This window comes from Scyliorhinus torazame, chromosome 25 (assembly GCF_047496885.1).
Source record: "Scyliorhinus torazame isolate Kashiwa2021f chromosome 25, sScyTor2.1, whole genome shotgun sequence".
NCBI lineage: Eukaryota > Metazoa > Chordata > Chondrichthyes > Carcharhiniformes > Scyliorhinidae > Scyliorhinus > Scyliorhinus torazame.
In genome coordinates this window covers 15,364,972-15,385,047 of record NC_092731.1, presented here as the reverse complement: position 1 = coordinate 15,385,047, position 20,076 = coordinate 15,364,972, and the positions used below count along the sequence as shown (strand labels likewise).

The 20,076-nt window shown below is 53.8% G+C and overlaps 1 protein-coding gene across 1 annotated transcript; it reads left to right on the top strand.

Annotated features, from left to right (window-relative positions):
• Positions 1 to 372: 372 nt before the first annotated feature.
• On the top strand, positions 373 to 18,352 carry kcnk6 (potassium channel, subfamily K, member 6). The gene is made up of 3 exons (XM_072490068.1): positions 373 to 770; positions 8,728 to 9,123; positions 17,904 to 18,352. The coding sequence occupies exons 1-3, from the start codon at positions 452 to 454 to the stop codon at positions 18,155 to 18,157; spliced, it is 969 nt and encodes a 322-aa protein (XP_072346169.1). The 5' UTR covers positions 373 to 451; the 3' UTR covers positions 18,158 to 18,352.
• Positions 18,353 to 20,076: the final 1,724 nt, after the last annotated feature.

Genomic DNA, 20,076 nt, shown 5'->3' with positions numbered 1-20,076 from the left:
TGCGTGGGTTTCCTCCGGGTGCTCCGGTTTTCTCCCACAGTCCAAAAACGTGCAGGTTAGGTGGATTGGCCGTGATCAATTGCCAAAAGGTTGTGACCAAAAAGGTTAGATGGGGTTATTGGGTTACTGGGATAGGGTGGAAGTGAGGGCTTAAGTGGGTCGGTGCAGACTCGATGGGCCGAATGGCCTCCTTCTGCACTGTATGTACAGTGAGTGTATATTAAGGAAGTGTACATTACACTGAGTGTACATCACACTGGGTGAATATGTTACAGGAAGACTCTGTTACATTGAGTTTGAAATTACCGGAAAGGTGTGGTTTGATAGGCGTTTTCCTGACCGCCCCATTGGGGCAGGTACCTGAGCTCCTGTCCGAGCGGAAACCCAGGGAAAGTTTGTAGTTCAAGCTGCGGATTCCCGGGACTTCAGTCCCAACAATCAGCAAGAAGGGATGGCGAGGTGTGGGTTCCCCTCGCTGCTGCCGCTGCTTCTGTTTGGACTTTACCTGTGCTACCTGCTGCTTGGGGCGGTGATTGTCTCTCTGATTGAGCAACCTCAGGAACGCAGGCTTCGGGAGGAGATGCGGCTACTCAAGTCCCAGCTCCTCAATCTCAGCTCCTGCCTGGCCCAGTCCGACCTCGAACGCTTCTTGGAGAAAGTGCTGGTCGCCGATCGATATGGCGTGTCTGTCCTCAGCAACGCTTCATCCAAAACCAACTGGGACTTCGCCTCCTCTTTCTTCTTCGCCAGTACTTTGATCACCACAGTGGGTGAGGGCAGAGAAATGTTTGACTTCATATATCGATGTATGCAAAGTTTCGAAATGTTGAGCAAAAAATACTTTTCAATATTCGTTAAAGTTTTCAGAAGTTCTTCAACATCTGAAAGAAGTTTTAAAAAATGGTTTTCAATATTTGAAAAGGCCTATCAAAAGTTGTTCAACATTCAAAAAAGTTGTTCAACATTTCAAAAAGTTGTTCAACATTTTAAAAAGTACAACATGTTTTTGAAAGTTGTTCAACGCTTTGAAAAGTTTATCAAAAGTTGTTCAACGCTTTGAAAAGTTTATCAAAAGTTGTTCAACGTTTTAAAAAGTTTATCAAAAGTTGTTCAACGCTTTGAAAAGTTTATCAAAAGTTGTTCAACACTTTGAAAAGTTCATCAAAAGTTGTTCAACGTTTTATAAAGTTCATCAAAAGTTGTTCAACGCTTTGAAAAGTTTATCAAAAGTTGTTCAACGTTTGAAAATTTTATCAAAAGTTGTTCAACGCTTTGAAAAGTTTATCAAAAGGTTGTTCAACGTTTTAAAGTTTATCAAAAGTTGTTCAACATTTTAAAAAGTTCAACATTTTGAGAAAAAAAGGTTCCTCAATGTTTGAAGAGAAAAAAGAGGCTTTTTGAAAGGTTTTTCAATATTTGAAAATAAGTGCCGCAAAGCTTTCTTACAACTGTTTACCTATGTTTGAACAACGTATTTTTGTTCCTTTAAACAACTAGTGGTTGCACCATCTGGAATCCACTGTCTGAGAGGATGGTGATCCAGTGGTAACTTTCAAAAAGGAATCAGAAGTTTGGCTGAAAACGAGGCCTTTGTATGGGTGGCGGAGAATGAGCTTAGGGTAGTGAAAAGAATTGGATGGATCTTTCAATGAGCCAGAGTGAAAATGTTGGACTAAATAGCCTCTTTCTGTGCTGTAAGAGAAAGGTTGCATTATAGAACTAAAAATCTGGGATTAAAAGTCTAACCATGACCATGAAACCATTGCCAATTGTCGTGAAAACCCATCTGGTTCACCAGTGCCCCTTTTGGGCAGGAAATCTGCCGACCTTACCCGGTCTGGCCTACATGTGACTCCAGACCCACTGCAATGTGGGTGACTTTTAACTGCCCCCTCAAGGGCAATTAGGGATGGGCAATATCTATACCAACCGCCCATCCCCCACCTCGGGCCTCCCCTACCCTTCCCCCTTCCCACCCTGAGACCACCCATCCCCGAAACTATCCCATCCTGCAATACTGAGACCCGGGCTCTGGGAATTGCCTGCAGTCCCAGTCTTGTCCACTGCAGCAACTGGCGCTGCTGAGACTACAGTTGCCCGCCAATCAGATTTGTCGGCAGCTAGGGCAGCATGGTGGCACAGTGGGTTAGCCCTGCTGCCTCACGGCGCCGAGGTCCCAGGTTCGATCCCGGCTCTGGGTCATTGTCCGTGTGGAGTTTGCACATTCTCCCCCGTGTCTGCGTGAGTTTCGCCCCCACAACCCAAACGATGTGCAGGCTAGGTGGATTGGCCACGCTAAATTGCCCCTTAATTGGAAAAATGAATTGAGTACTCTAAATTTATGGAGAAAAAAAAAGATTTGTTGGCAGCTTTCGGTGGCTTGAGTGAGGGGCAGAAATCCCGCCTGCAGCTCGTTGGAACGGGAAATGGCTGCAGGTCCTAGACATAGAATCCCTACAGTGCAGAAGGAGGCGAATCGGCCCATCGAGTCTGCACCGACCCTCTGAAAGAGCATCCTTCCTGCCCTACTACCTGCCCATAGAACAAACAAAGAAAAGTACAGCACAGGAACAGGCCCTTCGGCCCTCCAAGCCCGTGCCGACCATGCTGCCCGACTAAACTACAATCTTCTACACTTCCTGGGGTCCTTATCCCTCTATTCCCATCCTATTCATTTATTTGTCAAGATGCCCCTTAAACGTCACTATCGTCCCTGCTTCCACCACCTCCTCCGGCGGCGAGTTCCAGGCACCCACTACCCTCTGGGTAGAAAACGTGCCTCGTACATCTATTTGGACCGTGGGTGGAAACCGGAGCACCCGGAGGAAACCCACGCGGGGGGGGGGGGGGAGTGCAAACTCCACACAGACAGTCAGTCACCCGAGGCCGGTACTGAACCTAGATCCCTGGCGCTGTGAGGCAGCAGTGCTAACTGCTGTGCAACCGTGTCGCCCTCTAGTGATAATGATTAAGAAGAGCTAAATGTTGTTCAAGGCACAGGGCTGGACATGCCTTTGAGGGGGCCGATGGGGCACCCGTTTACCACCTCATCAAGGAGACGCCATCTCTGAGAGTGCAGCAGTCCGTCTGTTCAGTGCAGGGAGTGTCAGCCTGAATTACGTGCTCAAGAATCTGGGGTGGGACTTGAACCCTCGTCCCTCGGAGGCGAGAGGGCCCAGTTTCTGTCTAGGGGTGACCTACTAGCACGGACCAACATCTAACCTCTCAGCCGCGTCCTTCCCAAGCCGGATCTGTCCGGTTGTTGCCCCTCCTGACAGACTCGAAATGTTAGCTCCCCTTCTCTCTCTCTCTCCACAGAGTCGGACCTGCTGAGATTGTCCGCTATCCTCTGTTTTTGTTTCAGATTCCAGCTTCCGCAGTCATTTGCTTTTAGCTGAGATCGGTCTCCTGCTTTCTCCCTGCCTCATGGCCGGTGCTGGAACACGCCCCCTGTTGGCCTGGATGGCCACGGCTCCCTCCCACGTCGCCTCAAGTTCCCAACTCTGGTTGGACATATTCCTGGATATTCCTCCAATTAGCCCCCTCCCCCAACACACTCCTGCAATTGGTCATCTAATACATCCATCACCACAAGGCCCCGCCTACTGGCAGCCCATTGGAAGAAGACACCCATTGCTCCCCTCCCCCAACACCGTTTAAAAAAATAAATTTAGAGAACCCAATTCTTTTTTTTTCAATGAAGGAGCAATTTAGCGTGGCCAATCCACCTAACCTGCACACCTTTGGGTTGTGGGGGTGAAACCCACGCAGACACAGGGAGAATGTGCAAACTCCACACATAGACATTTCATAGAATTTACAGTGCAGAAGGAGGCCATTCGGCCCATCGAGTCTGCACCGGCTCTTGGAAAGAGCACCCCACCCAAGCCCACACCTCCGCCCTATCCTCGTAACCCAGTAACCCCACCCAACACTAAGGGCAACTTAGGACACTAAGAGGCAATTTATCATGGCCAATCCACCTAACCTGCACATCTTTGGACTGTGGGAGGAAACTGGAGCACCCGGAGGAAACCCGCGCACACACGGGGAGGACGTGCAGACTCCGCACAGACAGTGACCCAGGGCCGGGATCGCACCCGGGTCCTTGGTGCCGTGAGGCAGCAGTGCTAACTACTGCGCCACCCAAATATTATGTTATTTAAGGCAGAAACGCATCAATTGTTTTTCACACGTGCGCACGCTCCTTCTCCCAGGCGGGCTGGAGGGCATTCCTCAAAGCCTGGAGGCTCCAGGGCGATTCTGGGGGGGTTGGCAACACCTGGAATACACTGGACAATTCTGGTCCCCTCAACCTACGGTGGGACACACTTGCCTCGCAGGCAGTGTGGTGAACACCACTAGTGGTATATTATATGTATTACGGCACTGCCCGTATATTAGAGGTACAAGGGTAAATCCTTGCTTGCTGGCTCCGCCCAGTAGGCGGAGTATAAAAGTGTGTGCTCGCCGTGCTGCAGCCATTCTGGTTCCAGCTACAGGAGGCACAACACCTTGTTCAATAAAGCCTCGATTGTTCCACCATTCTCGTCTCGTGGTAATTGACGCTGCATCAGGCAGCTCAGAGAAGGTTCACTGGGCTGATTCCTGGGATGAAGGGAGTTGTCTTATGAGGACAGGTTGAGCAGGTTGGGCCAGTTCCCCCGGGAGTTTAGAAGAATGAGGTCTTATTGAAACGCATCCGTTTCTGAGGGTGGGGTGGGGGGGGGAGGTGTGGCTTGCGGCAGGGAAGTTATCTGAGAGGATGTTTCCCCTCGAGGGGGGATTGTAGAATTAAGGGGCATCTATTTGAGACCGAGATAGGGAAGAATTTCTTCTCTCAGAGGGTCGTGACGCTTTAGAATTCTATTATCTCCAGAGGGGATGTATTCAAAGCTGCGCTAGACGGATTTTTGACCGATACGGGAGTCAAGGGAACAGCAGGAAATTGGAGTAAAGCCAGACACAGCTGTGATCTTATTGATTGGGCAGAGAAGACTTGATGGGCCGAATGGCCTCCTTCCGCTCCTATTTCTTGCGTCCTGCAGGGCAGAAGGAGGCCATTCGGCCCATTGAGCCTGCATCCCCCTTTGAAAGAGCACCCTACCCAGGCCCACCCCGCAACCCCACCCAACCTGCACATCTTTGGACTGCGGAGCACCCGGAGGAAACCCGCGCAGACGCGGGGGAGAACGTGCAGACTCCGCACAAGACAGTCACCCGAGGCCGGAATCGAACCCGGGGCCCTGGCGCCGTGAGGCAGCCGTGCTAACCACTGTGCCCGCCTCGTGCACAATCGTGTTTGTGTGGTCCTAACCCCAACGCGTGTCTCGATAGCGGGGATCGAGAGACAGGTGAAAAGGCTGGAGGGAGACACCGGGGTCGCAGCCGGAGCCTGGGCCTGACGTTCCACAGCCATTTGCGGAAGGAGTCACTCGTCAGTGGTCAGATTGTGTCAGCTTTCCTCCTGGTGAGGGCGCTGTAGGGGGAGGGTGAAGGATGGAGGGGGAAGGGGCGGGGGAGTGAGGGGTGGGGAAGGGGAGAGTGGAGGGTTCCGAGAGTGCGAGGGGAGGTGGAGTGGGCAAAGGGGATTGGGGGAGCGATGAAGGGAAGGTTGCTTAACATCCTGGGAGTCCAAGACAAGGGCTGATAGATCCTGATAAAGAGGACACTGCTTTTATAGGGCAGCTCAGTGGCGCAGTGGTTAGCACTGGTGCCTCACGGCACCGAGGACAAGGGTTCAAGCCCGGCCCTGGGTCAATGTTGTGTGGAGTTTGCACATTCTGCCCGTGTCTGAGCGGATTTCACCCCCCACAACCCAAAGAGGGTAAATGGATTGGCCATGCTAAATTGACCCTTAATTGGAAAATACAATTGGATAAATTTACAATGAAAAACAAACGTACTGCATTTATGTAGCACCGTTCACAATCCCAGGACATCCCCGAGTGCTTCACATACAGTGAAATACTTTCTGAAGTGCAGTCTCTGTGGTAATGTCGGAACCCTGGCAGCCAAACTGCACACAGCAAGATCCCACAAACAGCAGTCTGATAATGACCAGATAATCGGTTTGCTGTGACGGTGATTGAGGGAGATACGTTGGCCAGGACACCGGGGGAACTCCCCAGCTCCTCTTCATAAAAGTGCAATGGGGTCTTCTGCATTTAACTGAGAGAGCAGTTTAACACTTCACCCAGAAGGTGGAATCTCTGTCAGTGGCGCATTCCCCCAGTGTTCCACTGGAAAGCCGCAGGAGTTTGGATTCAAGTTTAATGCTGGTTAATTTGTGCGTGTGTTTGTGTTAGTGCGTGTGCTTGTGTTAGTGCGTGTGTTTGTGGTAGTGCGTGTGTTTGTGTTAGTGTGTGTGCTTGTGTTAGCGTGTGTGCCTGTGTTAGTGCGTGTGCCTGTGTTAGTGCGTGTGCCTGTGTTAGTGCATGTGCTTGTGTTAGTGCGTGTGCTTGTGTTAGTGCGTGTGCTTGTGTTAGTGCGTGTGTTTGTGTTAGTGTGTGTGTTTGTGTTAGTGTGTGTGCTTGTGTTAGCGTGTGTGCCTGTGTTAGTGCGTGTGCTTGTGTTAGTGCGTGTGCCTGTGTTAGTGCGTGTGCTTGTGTTAGTGCGTGTGCTTGTGTTAGTGTGTGTGTTTGTGTTAGTGCATGTGCTTGTGTTAGCGCGTGTGCCTGTGTTAGTGCGTGTGCCTGTGTTAGTGCGTGTGCCTGTGTTAGTGCGTGTGCCTGTGTTAGTGCGTGTGCCTGTGTTAGTGCGTGTGTTTGTGTTAGTGCGTGTGCTTGTGTTAGTGCATGTGTTAGTGCGTGTGCGTGTGTTAGTGCGTGTGCTTGTGTTAGTGTGTGTGTTAGTGCGTGTGCTTGTGTTAGTGCATGTGCTTGTGCTCGTGCGTGTGCCTGTGTTAGTGCGTGTGCGTGTGTTAGCGTGTGTGCCTGTGTTAGCGTGTGTGCCTGTGTTAGCGTGTGTGCCTGTGTTAGCGCGTGTGCCTATGTTAGCGCGTGTGCCTGTGTTAGTGCGTGTGTTTGAGTTAGTGCGTGTGCTTGTGTTAGTGTGTGTGTTAGTGCGTGTGCCTGTGTTAGTGCGTGTGCCTGTGTTAGTGCGTGCGCCTGTGTTAGTGCGTGTGCCTGTGTTAGTGCGTCTGTTTGTGTTAGTGCGTGTGCTTGTGTTAGTGTGTGTGTTTGTGTTAGTGCGTGTGCCTGTCTTAGTGCGTGTGCCTGTCTTAGTGCGTGTGCCTGTGTTAGTGCGTGTGCCTGTGTTAGTGTGTGTGCCTGTGTTAGTGTGTGTGCCTGTGTTAGCGCATGTGCCTGTGTTAGCGCGTGTGCCTGTGTTAGCGCGTGTGCCTGTGTTAGTGTGTGCTTGTGTTAGTGCGTGTGCTTGTGTTAGTGCGTGTGCTTGTGTTAGTGCGTGTGTTAGTGCGTGTGCTTGTGTTAGTGCGTGTGTTAGTGTGCGTGTTTATGTTAGTGCGTGTGCTTGTGTGTGTGTTCTTTTACGTTCTTGTGTGCACGTTAGCGCTTGTGTGCGCTTTGCTTGTGCATGCACATGCATGTGTGGTTTGTGTATGCATGTGCATGCCTGCGCTTGTGTATGGTCTGTGCATGTGTGTGTATTTCTGCAAGTGTATGTGTGCTTTTGCATGCATGTGTGTGTTTGCGGCAATGGTTGTTTGCAGTGTCAGTCACTCAGTTTGCACATGGTGCTGCTTGTTTTCTTTCTGAGCGGGTTCAGTCTGTTTTTCGGGCGTAGTCTCAGTGCCGGGGATCAATCTGCTGCACTCTCTAGAACTGCCACATAGGCGACACAGCTAAACTGGAAGGCAGCCTGTGGGTACAATCCTGGTCTCACTCGGCAGGAAGAAGAGAAAACCTTTAAGCTTCAGAGTCACGGGGTAGTAAAGGTTACCTGTCAGTGTTGCCAGCCAGCCCTCCAGGATAGTCCACGCCTCTGAAAGGCATTTAAAGGCTAATGTTTAATTGCAAAATAATTTTGAGTGTAAAACGTCTTAACTCCGATTATACTGGGGCAGCCGCAGCTTAACAATGAGCGACATGTCTTGGGGTGCATGGAGCGAAGATTGACCAAATTGGTTCCTGGGAGAAGGAGATTGTTCGAGGAGATGGGATGGAATTCTGGTCGATATTTCTCCCTCGACCATCAAGGTTGAAAAAAATGACGATCTGGGCGGTTAACAGTGTGCTGTTTGTGGGATCTTGCTGTGCACCAGTTGGTGCCATGTTTAGTTTGTTACCACCTCATTGGCTGGTCAGCACTTTGGGATGTCCCTGGTTGCAGAAGGCGCTACGTAAATGCAAGTACTTTTCATAGATTTTGTAGAATTTACAGTGCAGAAGGAGGCCATTTGGCCCATCGAGTCTGCACCGGCTCTTTGAAAGAGCACCCCACCCAAGCCCACATCTCCACCCTATCCCCATAACCCAGTCACCCCACCCAACACTAAGGGCACTTTTGGACACTAAGGGCAATTTATCGTGGCCAATCCACCTAACCTGCACATCTTTGGACTGTGGGAAGAAACCGGAGCACCCGGAGGAAACCCACGCACACACGGGGAGAACGTGCAGACTCCGCACAGACAGTGACCCAGCGGGGAATCGAACCTGGGACCCTGGAGCTGTGAAGCCACAGTGCTAACCACTGTGCCGCCGTGCCGCCCAGGGGTTTCCCTCTCTGCTCTTATGATCTAACTTGGAGCTTTCTCCTCTGCAGGTTACGGCCACACGACTCCAGTGTCCGATGGGGGCAAGGCTTTCGCCATCTTCTTTGCAGTCCTGGGAGTTCCCTTGACAATGCTGGTCCTCACGGTGATTGCTCAGCGGCTGATGGTCCTGGTGACGTACCGCCCGATTCGCTACTGCCAGCACAGGCTGGGCTACACCGAGCGGCAGGTCACCCGGGTCCATTTCCTCATCCTGCTGCTGCTGGTCCTCATCTGCTTCTTCCTCATCCCCTCTGCCATCTTCAGCACCATCGAGAGGAGCTGGTCCTTCCTCGATGCATTTTACTTCTGCTTCATCTCCCTCACCACCATTGGGCTGGGCGACTATGTGCCTGGAGAACAGGACAAGCAAACCCAGCGCCCACTCTACAAGCTGTCCGTCACTTGTGAGTAACCGTTCATCACTGGGGTCGTGACTTCGCAATGAAATCGCCCTCGCTCCTGTATACTCCCCCTCTCTCTCTCTCCCTCTCTCTCCCACACTCTCACTCTCTCTTTCTCCCACTCTCTCCCGCTCTCTCTCTTCCTTCCTCTCTCTCTCTCTCTCTCTCCCTTTCTCCCCCTCTCTCTCTCTCTCTTCCTCCCTCTCTCTCTCTCCCTCTCTCTCTCTCTCTCCCACACTCCCCCTCTCTCTCTTTCCCTCTCTCCCCCTCTCTCTCTCCCTCTCTCTCTTCCTCCCTCTCTCTCTCTCCCTCTCTCTCTCTCACACTGCCCCTCTCTCTCTCTCCCTCTCTCCCCCCCTCTTTCTCTCTTCCTCCCTCTCTCTCCCTCTCTCTCTCCCCCGCACACTCCCTCTTTCTTCCTCCCTCCTTCTCTCTCCCTCTCTCTCCCATTCTCTCCCATTCTCTCCCTCTCTCTCACTCTCTCACTCTCTCTCTCCCTCTCTCCCCCTCCCTCTCTCTATCTCCCTCTCTCTCTCCCTTCCTCACTCTCTCTCTCTCTTCCTCCCTCTCTCTCTCTCTCTCCCTTCTCTCTCTCTCCCTCTCTCCCCCCGCCTCTCTCTCCCCCTCTCTCTCCCCCTCTCTCTCCCCCTCTCTCTCCCCCTCTCTCTCCCCCTCTCTCTCCCCCTCTCTCTCCCCCTCTCTCTCCCCCCTCTCTCTCCCCCCTCTCTCTCTCACTCTCTCTCTCACTCTCTCTCTTTCTCTCTCTCTTTCTCTCTCCCTCTCTCTCCCTCCCTCTCTCCCTCCCTCTCCCCCTCTCTCTTTCTCTCTCTCCCTCTCTCCCCTGTGGTGATGTGCATCAATGTAAATACATGTAGGCTAGCTAGACACTAGAGGGAGCACCAGTGACATCACACACACACTCTCAACCAATAGATCAAGTAGATAGGACACGACCAATAGACATTCACGATACACACAGAGGTGACACGACCACAGGGGGGCATTACACCAACCCATATATAAAGGACACCACACACATGATCTGCCTCTTTCCAGTGGGGACAGTCAGTGAGTACAGACACAGGGTTGATTCAATATTACACCCACCATGTGGATTGCAGCAGCTGATTAGTCAGTCTGGGTAGCTATAGTAGGATTAGCAGTCGTGTCGAACCCGAGGAATAGAAGTGTAAATAGTTTTAATAAACATGTTGAAGTTATCTCCACGTCTGAACCTTCCTTTGTCACGTGCCCCACAAGAAAGCCGCTTATGTTACACCTACAACATAACAAATCATGGTACCAGGAGTGAACTGTTTCAATCCAGAAAGCCATACCTCAGCGTACAGTGACAACCAGCAACGATACCCAGGCAAGATGTTGGAGATCCGGGTTCCGCAGCAGCTCCAGTGCCACGGCGATCTCCGCGAAAACTGGCGGGCATTCCGGCAAATGTTTGAAATCTTCCGAACTAGAAGACGTGGCCGTTGCTGAAAATCAGAGCTTCTCCTCACCATCACCGGTGCCAGAGCAGAAGAAATCTTTTAAAAATTCAAGTTCTCCAAGGGGCAAAACAGGAGCGACTTCCAGGCAGTCCTGGACAAATTCGGCAAATACTGTGAGGAAAACACACTCCAACCAGCAAGAAAAAGTAAGAGAAGCGCCAGTACTCACCACGAGGCCGGGATCCCGGAGCAGAGAACAATTGTGATCGGCGGCCATCTTTCTAAAGGGACTGTACTTGCGCAGTTGCGAGACGCCGCGCATGCGCAATCACGAAAACGGCCCTGGTACAGGAACAGTGATGCGCAAACGCTTCCTACGCGCTACGTCACGTGCGTCATGACGACAGCGGCCCCGGACCACGCCCATTTAAAGGGGAAACATCCCAAATCAAAGAAACAATCTTTTAAAGCTGTAAAACAACCTTCCTTCACCTGGAATGACAGCACAATGCCTCAAATTGAACTAGGAAATTAAATTAACCTCCGAAGAGCCCTGCAACAAGCAGTTACCTACGCCCAAACCGATGATTCCAACCTTGAATACTTCAAAACCGACCTTTACATTTTCTCTGGACCTCGTGAGTCCAATGCCAGCTCCGACGCAAATAGTGATGATATGGTCTTGGAAGACAACGACTTTTCACCTTGGGAGGCTACCCCAGTACCAAATCCGAACCGCAATTAGACGTGTTGCACATTGGCGACCCCCGTATTGAATCCGACACAGACGCGGATTCGTTCTTCGGATTTGAGGATCTTCAGCCCAGCATCTACGACATCCCGACTCGTGAGTGCAGGATGACGCTGCGGCCTGAAACCAAGAGACAGAGAGCGGTACAAGCCCACAGGGAGTGGCCTGCTGCCACACAGAGCGTGGTCCACGCACCGCTCAGGGTTCCCGACTCTACGAAAGAAGACACGCAAGACTCCACAGTCCTTGCATGAACAAGAAGTGATTCCAGTGTCACAAGCCTCCACAGCGAGCTCGTGGACAGACTCCACAATAGAAGAAACGCAAGACTCCAGAGCGCAGTCCTTGCACACACAAGACGTGACTCCAGTGTCACAAGCCTCCGCAGCGAGCTCGTGAACAGCCTCCACGGTAGAAACAACGCAAGACTCCGACGCGCAGTCCTTGCAGGAACAAGACCATGAGGGTCTAGCAACCTCCTCTGACCAACTAGCAGCAGACGATGCAAGTCTGCCAGGCTCAAGTAAACAGCAAGAAGACTATGACCGTCTACCATGCTCCAGTGCACAGCAGGACGACCATGACGCTCTGTCATGCTACAGTAAGAACAAAGCGCCGATGACAGTCCAAGCCCAAATGAAGGACAACAGCAAGACAATGACAGTCCACCCACATTGTTTGCGCCACCTGACGAAGACTCTGACAATTTACCCAACCCAAGGGAACAACAAGCAGCTACTGAGGCTCTACCCACTGTATGTGAGACGAGTGACGACAGCATCCCACTTCCCATGCAAGATGTGCAAAGTGACAGACCTCAGCTAATGTGTACAGAGGCACTCGACGATCACAGTGAGACCACTGGTGACTCCATGACACCATGATACTTCCACCCTCATTCGCTTGAACCTCTCCACGAGTCAGTGCATTCCTGCATGTTCCGACTCCAGACGTGCAGCTTCAAGAAATCTCAGCTGACTCCAGTGAACCTGCTAAGACTCCGGACGGGGAGCATCAACAAACCAACACTGACTCAGTTAAAACAGACCAGACTCCAGATGGGGAGCAACCAAACGCCGACTCTGATTCATGTAAGCCGGACTTTACTCCAGACAGGGAGTGCCGCAACCTCAGTGATGGCATGCTCAGGGTGACAGCAGATGCCACAACGACAGGAGATGGATCACTTAACAATTACACTGGGTCAGTAATAACAAGCAGTGGCCACAGTCCAGGAGGAATACACCGATATTCACCACAGCTATATCCTCACATTTTGTCCACACCAGCAGTGCAGCCAATGACAGCTCATGCTGGACAAACCCAGTATTCAGGCATGCAGCAGCCAGCAGTCTGTGCAGCATATTCTCAAACAGGCCAGCACTACGGATTGCCCACTAATGGAATCAAGACCGAAGGAGGACAACCGCAAGCACAATCTGCACTACAGACTGGATGCCTTAGTCACTGCCCAGGATTTGCTGCACCCCAGCCTGGCCAGACGGCATATTTCTATCAGATGCAAGATTCTAGTTTCACACCATCACCAGGTATTTATGCAAGCAGCAATTCTGTTTCCAATTCGACAAGCTTTAACGGTTCTCAGCAGGATCACCCTTCCAGCACAGCACGTGGCCAGAACCAGTATGTACAGTCTTAAACAACTTCAACATATGGCACATCCATGACCTCGAATGACACTGTTGATGGTACCTCTTCAACATCAACACCTTATCAGCTACAAGATGCCATCCGACAGCACCATCACAAACATCGAGAAAAAAAAGGAACTCCAAATCAGACAGCAAAGTGATTTGACCACTTCTTGGTTCCTGTGGCACAGGGACGTTGATGGCGTTCATAACCAAGACAGACATTTGACCATGATGATTGATGGTTTTTGGACTCACACGAATGATTTGGACTTATTGTTTAATCACTATTCTCATGACTTGTATAATATACCTTACCTTATCTACCTGTTCTTCGTTCAACTGTCTTAAAGTGTACAGAAAATATGTAATATATGAAAAAGGGGAGATGTGGTGATGTGCATCAATGTAAATACATGTAGGCTAGCTGGACACTAGAGGGAGCACCGGAGACATCATACACACACACTCAACCAATAGATCAGGTAGATAGGACGTGACCAATAGACATTCACGATACACACGGAGGTGACACGACCACAGGGGGGCATTACACCAACCCAGATATAAAGGACACCACACACATGATCTGCCTCTTTCCAGTGGGGACAGTCAGTGAGTACAGACACAGGGTTGATTCAATATTACACCCACCACATGGATTGCAGCAACTGGTTAGTCAGTCTGGGTAGCTATAGTAGGATTAGCAGTGGTGTCGAACCCGCGTAACGTGTTGAAGTTATCTCCACGTCTGAACCTTCCTTTGTCAAGTGCACCACAAGGAAGCCACTTATGTTACACCGAGAACATAACAAATCAATCCCCCTCTCTGTCTCTCTCTCCACTCCCTCTCTCTCTCTCTCCCCCCCTCTCCCCCCCTTTCCCACTTCCCCCCTCTTCCCCCCTCTTCCCCCCTCTCTCCCCCCCTCTCTCCCCCCTCTCTCCCCCCTCTCTCCCCATCTCTCTCTCTCCCCCCTCTCTCCCACCTCTCCCCCCTCTCTCCCCCCTCTCTCCCCCCTCTCTCCCCCCTCTCTCCCCCCCTCTTCCCCCCTCTCTCCCCCCTCTCTCCCCCCTCTCTCCCCCCCTCTCTCCCCCCCTCTCTCCCCCCTCTCTCCCCCCTCTCTCCCCCCTCTCTCCCCCCTCTCTCCCCCCTCTCTCCCCCTCTCTCCTCCCTCTCTCCTCCCTCTCTCCCCCTCTCTCCCCCCTCTCTCCCCCCCTCTCTCCCCCCTCTCTCCCCCTCTCTCCCCCCTCTCTCTCCCCCTCTCTCTCCCCCTCTCTCTCCCCCTGTTTCTCACCCTCTCTCCCCCCTCTCTCCCCCCTCTCTCCCCCCTCTCTCCCCCCTCTCCCCCCTCCTCTCCCCCTCCTCTCCCCCCTCTCTCCCCTCTCTCCCCCTCTCTCTCCCCCTCTCTCTCCCCCTCTCTCTCCCCCTCTCTCCCCCTCTCTCCCCCCCTCTCACTCCCCCTCTCACTCCCTCTCTCTCTCCCCCTTTCTCTCCCCCTTTCTCTCCCCCTTTCTTTCCCCCTCTCTCTCCCCCTCTTTCTCTCCCTCTCCCCTTCTCTCTCCCCCTCTCTCTCCCCCTTTCTCTCCCCCTTTCTCTCCCCCTTTCTCTCCCCCTCTCTCTCCCCCTCTTTCTCTCCCTCTCTCTCTCTCTCTCCCTCTTTTTCTCCCACTCTCTCCATCTCCCTCTCTCTCTCCCCTCCCTCCCACTCTCTCTCTCCCCCTCTCTCTCTCCCCCCTCTCTCTCCCCCCCCCTCACCCTCCCTCTCTCTCACCCTCTCTCTCACCCTCTCTCTCACCCTCTCTCTCCCCCTCTCTCTCCCCGCCTCTCTCCCCGCCTCTCTCCCCGCCTCTCTCCCCCCCTCTCTCTCCCCCCTCTCTCTCCCCCCTCTCTCTCCCCCTCTCTCCCCCCTCTCTCTCCCCCTCTCTCCCCCCTCTCTCTCCCCTCTCGCCCTCTCTCTCTCTCCCCCTCTCTCTCTCCCTCTTTCTCTCTCTCACCCTCTCTCTCACCCTCTCTCTCCCCCCCTCCCCCCTCTCTCCCCGCCTCTCTCCCCCCCCTCTCTCCCCGCCTCTCTCCCCCCTCTCCCCCCTCTCTCTCCCTCCCCCTCTCCCCCCTCTCTCTCCCCCCTCTCTCTCCCCCCCTCTCTCCCCCCCTCTCTCCCCCCCCTCTCTCTCCCCCCTCTCTCTCCCCCCCTCTCTCTCCCCCCTCTCTCTCCCCCCCTCTCTCTCCCCCCCTCTCTCTCCCCCCCTCTCTCTCCCCCCCTCTCTCTCCCCCCCTCTCTCTCCCCCCCTCTCTCTCCCCCCCTCTCTCTCCCCCCTCTCTCTCCCCCCCCTCTCTCCCCCCCCTCTCTCCCCCTCTCTCCCCCCCTCTCTCCCCCCTCTCTCTCCCCCCTCTCTCCCCCCCTCCCCCCTCTCTCTCCCCCCTCTCTCTCTCCCCCCTCTCTCTCCCCCCTCTCTCTCCCCGCCTCTCTCTCTCCCTGCCTCTCTCCCCTTCTCTCCTCCCTCTCTCCCCCTCTCCCCCCCCGCTCTCCCCCTCTCTCTCCCCCCTCTCTCCCCCCTCTCTCCCCCCTCTCTCCCCCCTCTCTCCCCGCCTCTCTCCCCCCCTCTCTCCCCACCTCTCTCCCCCCTCTCTCTCCCTCCCCCTCTCCCCCCTCTCTCTCCCACCCTCTCTCTCCCACCCTCTCTCTCCCCCCCTCTCTCTCCCCCCCTCTCTCTCCCCCCTCTCTCTCCCCCCCTCTCTCTCCCCCCCTCTCTCTCCCCCCCTCTCTCTCCCCCCCTCTCTCTCCCCCCCTCTCTCTCCCCCCCTCTCTCCCCCCCTCTCTCCCCCCTCTCTCCCCCCCTCCCTCCCCCCTCTCTCCCCCCCTCCCCCCTCTCTCTCTCCCCCCTCTCTCTCCCCGCCTCTCTCTCTCCCTGCCTCTCTCCCCCCTCTCTCCTCCCTCTCTCCCCCTCTCTCCCCCCGCTCTCCCCCTCTCTCTCCCCCTCTCTCTCCCCCTCTCTCTCCATCTCTTTCTCTCCCTCTCTCTCCCTCTCTCTCCCTCTCTCTCCCCCTCTCTCCCCCCTCTCTCTCCCCTCTCTCCCTCTCTCTTTCTCCCACTCTCTCCCTCTCTCTCTCTCTTTCTCCCACTCTCTCCCTCTCTCTCTCTCCCCCTCTCTCTCTCTCCCTCTCTCTCTCCCCCTCTCTCTCTCCCCCCCCCCCTCTCTCTCCCCCTCTCTCCCTCTCTCTTTCTCTCTCTCTCCCCGTCTATCTTTCCCTCTCTCTTTCTCTCTCTCTCCCTCTCTCTCCTCCCTCTCCCCCCCCCTCTCTCTCTCTCTTTCTCCTCCTCTCTCTCTTCCACCCCTTTCTAGACCTTTCCACTCCTCCCCGCCTTCAACCTTCTCCCCCTCCCCTCACGCCTCCTCACTATTCGCCCCACCCCCTCTCGTCACCCCTCTTCATCCTTCTCGCACCCCCCCCCCCCCACCCCTCCATCCCTCCCTCCGCATCGCTCTGTTATGTTCTGTGATCTCACCATTGCAATGATGTACACAGTGATGTGTTGGGTGCTCTGCTACACAGACGAACCAACACGGTTGCGAATGGTACAACTCAGTTTTATTACTAACATTTATTTACAGTGGTAAACTGTTTACTGAGGTTCGATCATAACCCTGGAATCTGTGGACCTATTCCTAACACTATCTTGTAGTGGCACTCAGCACATGGTGGATGTCTGAGTGGCTTGCTGTGAGCTCTGTGCCCTGAGCTGTCTCCTGCTGGAATGCCCGGGAAGTGTCGTGTTCCCTGTTTTGTACTGTGTATGCTCTTGCCTGTGATTGGCTGTGGTGTTGTGTGTGTTGATTGATCCATTGATCTGTCCATCAGTATGTATGTATGTTTGTACCATGATGTTTACCTGAATATCATGACACACAGGACATTGAATTGTTTAACGAGAACGATGATTTATTGATGAACACGTGGAAAGATAACAGGTTAATAATAATAATCTTTATTAGTGTCACAAGTAGGCTTACATTAACACTGCACACAAGTAGGCTTACATTAACACTGCAATGAAGTTACTGTGAAAAGCCCCTCGTCGCCACATTCCGGCGCCTGTTCGGGTACACAGAGGGAGAATTCAGAATGTCCAATTCACCCAACAAGCACGTCTTTCGGGACTTGTGGGAGGAAACCGGAGCACCCGGAGGAAACCCACGCAGACAGAGGGAGAAAGTGCAGACTCCGCACAGACAGTGACCCAAGCTGGGAATCGAACCTGTGAAGCAACAGTGCTAATCACTGTGCTACCGTGCCTACTATCCAGGCAAAGGCACTTAATGAGTTTGGTGAACTCTCCTGGAGCTATCCTATGTGCGAGTGTCCTCTCATACGCCTTACTACCAACTGCCGGGTATCTCACGCACGTGACTGATGTCTGACGCCACCAGCTGGTTGGAGGTCGCCTCACTAACGATGCACAAAACTATTCACAGGCAAGTCACCACACCCCCCACAACAACCCCATCGCTGTGGGGTCTGGAGTCACGTGCAGGACAGACCGGGTAAGGACGGCAGATTTCCTTCCCTAAAGGGGGACATTAGTGAACCAGATGGGTTTTTACGACAATCGATGATCGTTGTCACGGCCGCCGTGACTGAGACCAGCTTTCAATCCCGAATTTTATTCATTGAATTTAAATTCCATTAATTGCCGGGGGTGGGGGTTGAAACCGGGTCACCCGGAGCCTGGGGCCTCTGGATTACTAGTCCAGTGCCATTACAGCTACCCCCCCCCCCACCCCACCCGACTCCCAAGGGCTTGCATGGAGCATAAACATGGCTGGGGAATTATAGGGATGAATGGCCAACCTGTGGACAGCCAGGTTCAATCTCGTTGTGTGATGTGTTTGTGAGCCACTGTGTGTAATGGTCACTTTTTTGTTTATCTCCCGCAGTTTACCTGCTGTGTGGCATCACCATGATGCTTCTGCTCATCCAGGCGTTCCACAAGGCAGCGGGACTACACGGCATCACCCAGATCTTCGACCTCCCCATGGCTGAGGGCGAGGAGGACAGCGAGGAGGTGGGCCTGCACCCGGCAAGCCCCTGCCCCCCCCTCAAGAGCAATGGGCTGAAACCCGACCACCAGCTGCAGGGCCCGTCCGAGCCCCCTGCCTACGAGTCTATCGCGCCCTCCATCAACCGGTGACGGAGGGGGTGGGGGAGGGGCCAGCGGATTGCGGATTGGGGAGCGTGGCAGGGGTTGAGGGTCAGGGGTGGAGGTTCATGACCTCTCTCTCTCTCTCTCTCTCTCTCCCTCGCTCTCTCCAGGCCCGGTCAATTCGAGGTAGGCCAACTTGGCTTTGGGAGCTGTCACCTGCCAAGGCCCTCCGTGCCCCCACTCGGCGGGGGGGGGGGGGGGGAGGGCGGGCCTGCACTGCCTCTTCGGCCTGGGCCCTGGCAGCATTCTCGCCCCCCCCCCCCCCGCCCCCAAGTCAGCCTCGCCCAGCTCCATCACTTCCCGACTGCCAGACTCCCCCGATCCTCCAACACCGGGAAAATGGTCAGGTTGCCACGGCAAATTGGCCTTACCTTTCCAGGCTCTGGCCTTGTTTATTTATTGTAACTGTATTTAAAAGGGGGGGGGGGGAAACTGCCTGATAACGTTAGAACCCTTGGGGGGGGTGGAGGGGGAGATAGAATCGACCCTCACTTCTTAACGATCGTCCTGCGGCCCTGGCCCGGCTTTCGGAGGCGACGCCCCCGTTGGTCGAATTGCCCATTCAAACAATGAAAATTCTGAAAATTCAAAGCCCCATGTCTGACCTGTGGCCCAGGCTGCCTCTTTCCACCCGTGGAATATTTCTCCACTTCCGATCGGGCGCGACTAAAGTCCGCCACCTTTCCTTAATGTCTCTCACTTCTGGACCTCCTATCGTCCACCCTTCGCGGCGTGTCGGCCTCCCATCGCCTTCGTTCTCGCCGTCCTCCACCCTCGCCCCCTTTCCAAAACTGTTCAGTTATAAATCCCTCTGCAGCGTCGCTCCATCCAGTCTGTGTAACCTCCTCCTCGGGCCTTGACTCTCACTCCCTGAGGAGTTGCTGGCACCTCTTGTTTTTCGCATCTACCCTTGTCGTTCTGTGTGGATCAACTCTCAACTCCAAGCCAGAATTGGCCTGGGTCTGATTTCCATCGCAGAAGGGCTCGTGGGTTGTCCCTGGCCAATATCCATCCCTCAACCCAGTCCAAAACAGGTTATCTGGTTGGTAATACCTTAAGGTTCTCTTCTCTTCTCTCTCTTTCTTCCTCTCTCTCTCTCTCAAGGTTCTCTTCACTTTCTCTCTCTCTCTCTCTCTTTCTCTCTCTCTCTCTGTCCGTCCCCAACTGGTGTGGTTACGATGGGCAAAATGGCCTCCTTCTGTGCTATAAACATCCACGGAAACTATCTGGAATTTGAATCTTGCTGAAAAGAAACATGCTGTCAAAGTTTTTCCTCTTGCACTCATCAGGACAAACACAAGAATGCCAAATTTTGAACAATCCCCACAATTTATATTGCAGGGTGCTGGTTGGCTGAGGTGTTGCCATGGAGAACTATAGGGTCCCCAAGCAGCTGGAATTCCCTCCGTAAAACCTCCCCACTTCTCTTCCCCACTTTTAGCGTCACCTCAAAGCCCATGTTTCTGGGCCGAGCCTTCAGTTCCACCTCACGGTCTGGCTGCCTCCAGGGCCGATTGTTCACTTGCCTGTCTCATATCCATTTGCAATACGCCGTGGGTGGGGGGGAGAGGGGGGGCGGTGTTGGGGCAGCCGATGCTCAACATGAGCCAGCAAAGAAGGAGACCCTTCAGCCCACCTTGAGCAGGGCACCCCGGGCTCACCCACGAGGTGGTTGTGATGGAGGAGGGAGGGGGGGGGGGGGCAAAGAGATGACTTCCGTCCTGGGAACCGGACCCCTGCAACGCCACCTTCAGTGGGGTGAGGCAGGATCGAAGGGCGCGATTTGGCGGCCTCGACGCGCCTGAATCGGTGTCCCGACGGGGGCCGTCGAATCTCGCGGCGCTCGCGCCCCGTCTCGCGAGAGACAGCAGAACCTCCTGGGGCGCCGGGGTCCGGGCCTTGCTCCC

Excerpts from the sequence above, each read along its gene's own strand:
- kcnk6 (XM_072490068.1), top strand. The coding sequence starts at position 452 with ATGGCGAGGTGTGGGTTCCCCTCGCTGCTGCCGCTGCTTCTGTTTGGA. Across the intron at positions 771-8,727 it reads TACTTTGATCACCACAGTGG|GTTACGGCCACACGACTCCA; the intron begins GTGAGGGCAGAG and ends TCTCCTCTGCAG. Across the intron at positions 9,124-17,903 it reads CTACAAGCTGTCCGTCACTT|TTTACCTGCTGTGTGGCATC; the intron begins GTGAGTAACCGT and ends TATCTCCCGCAG.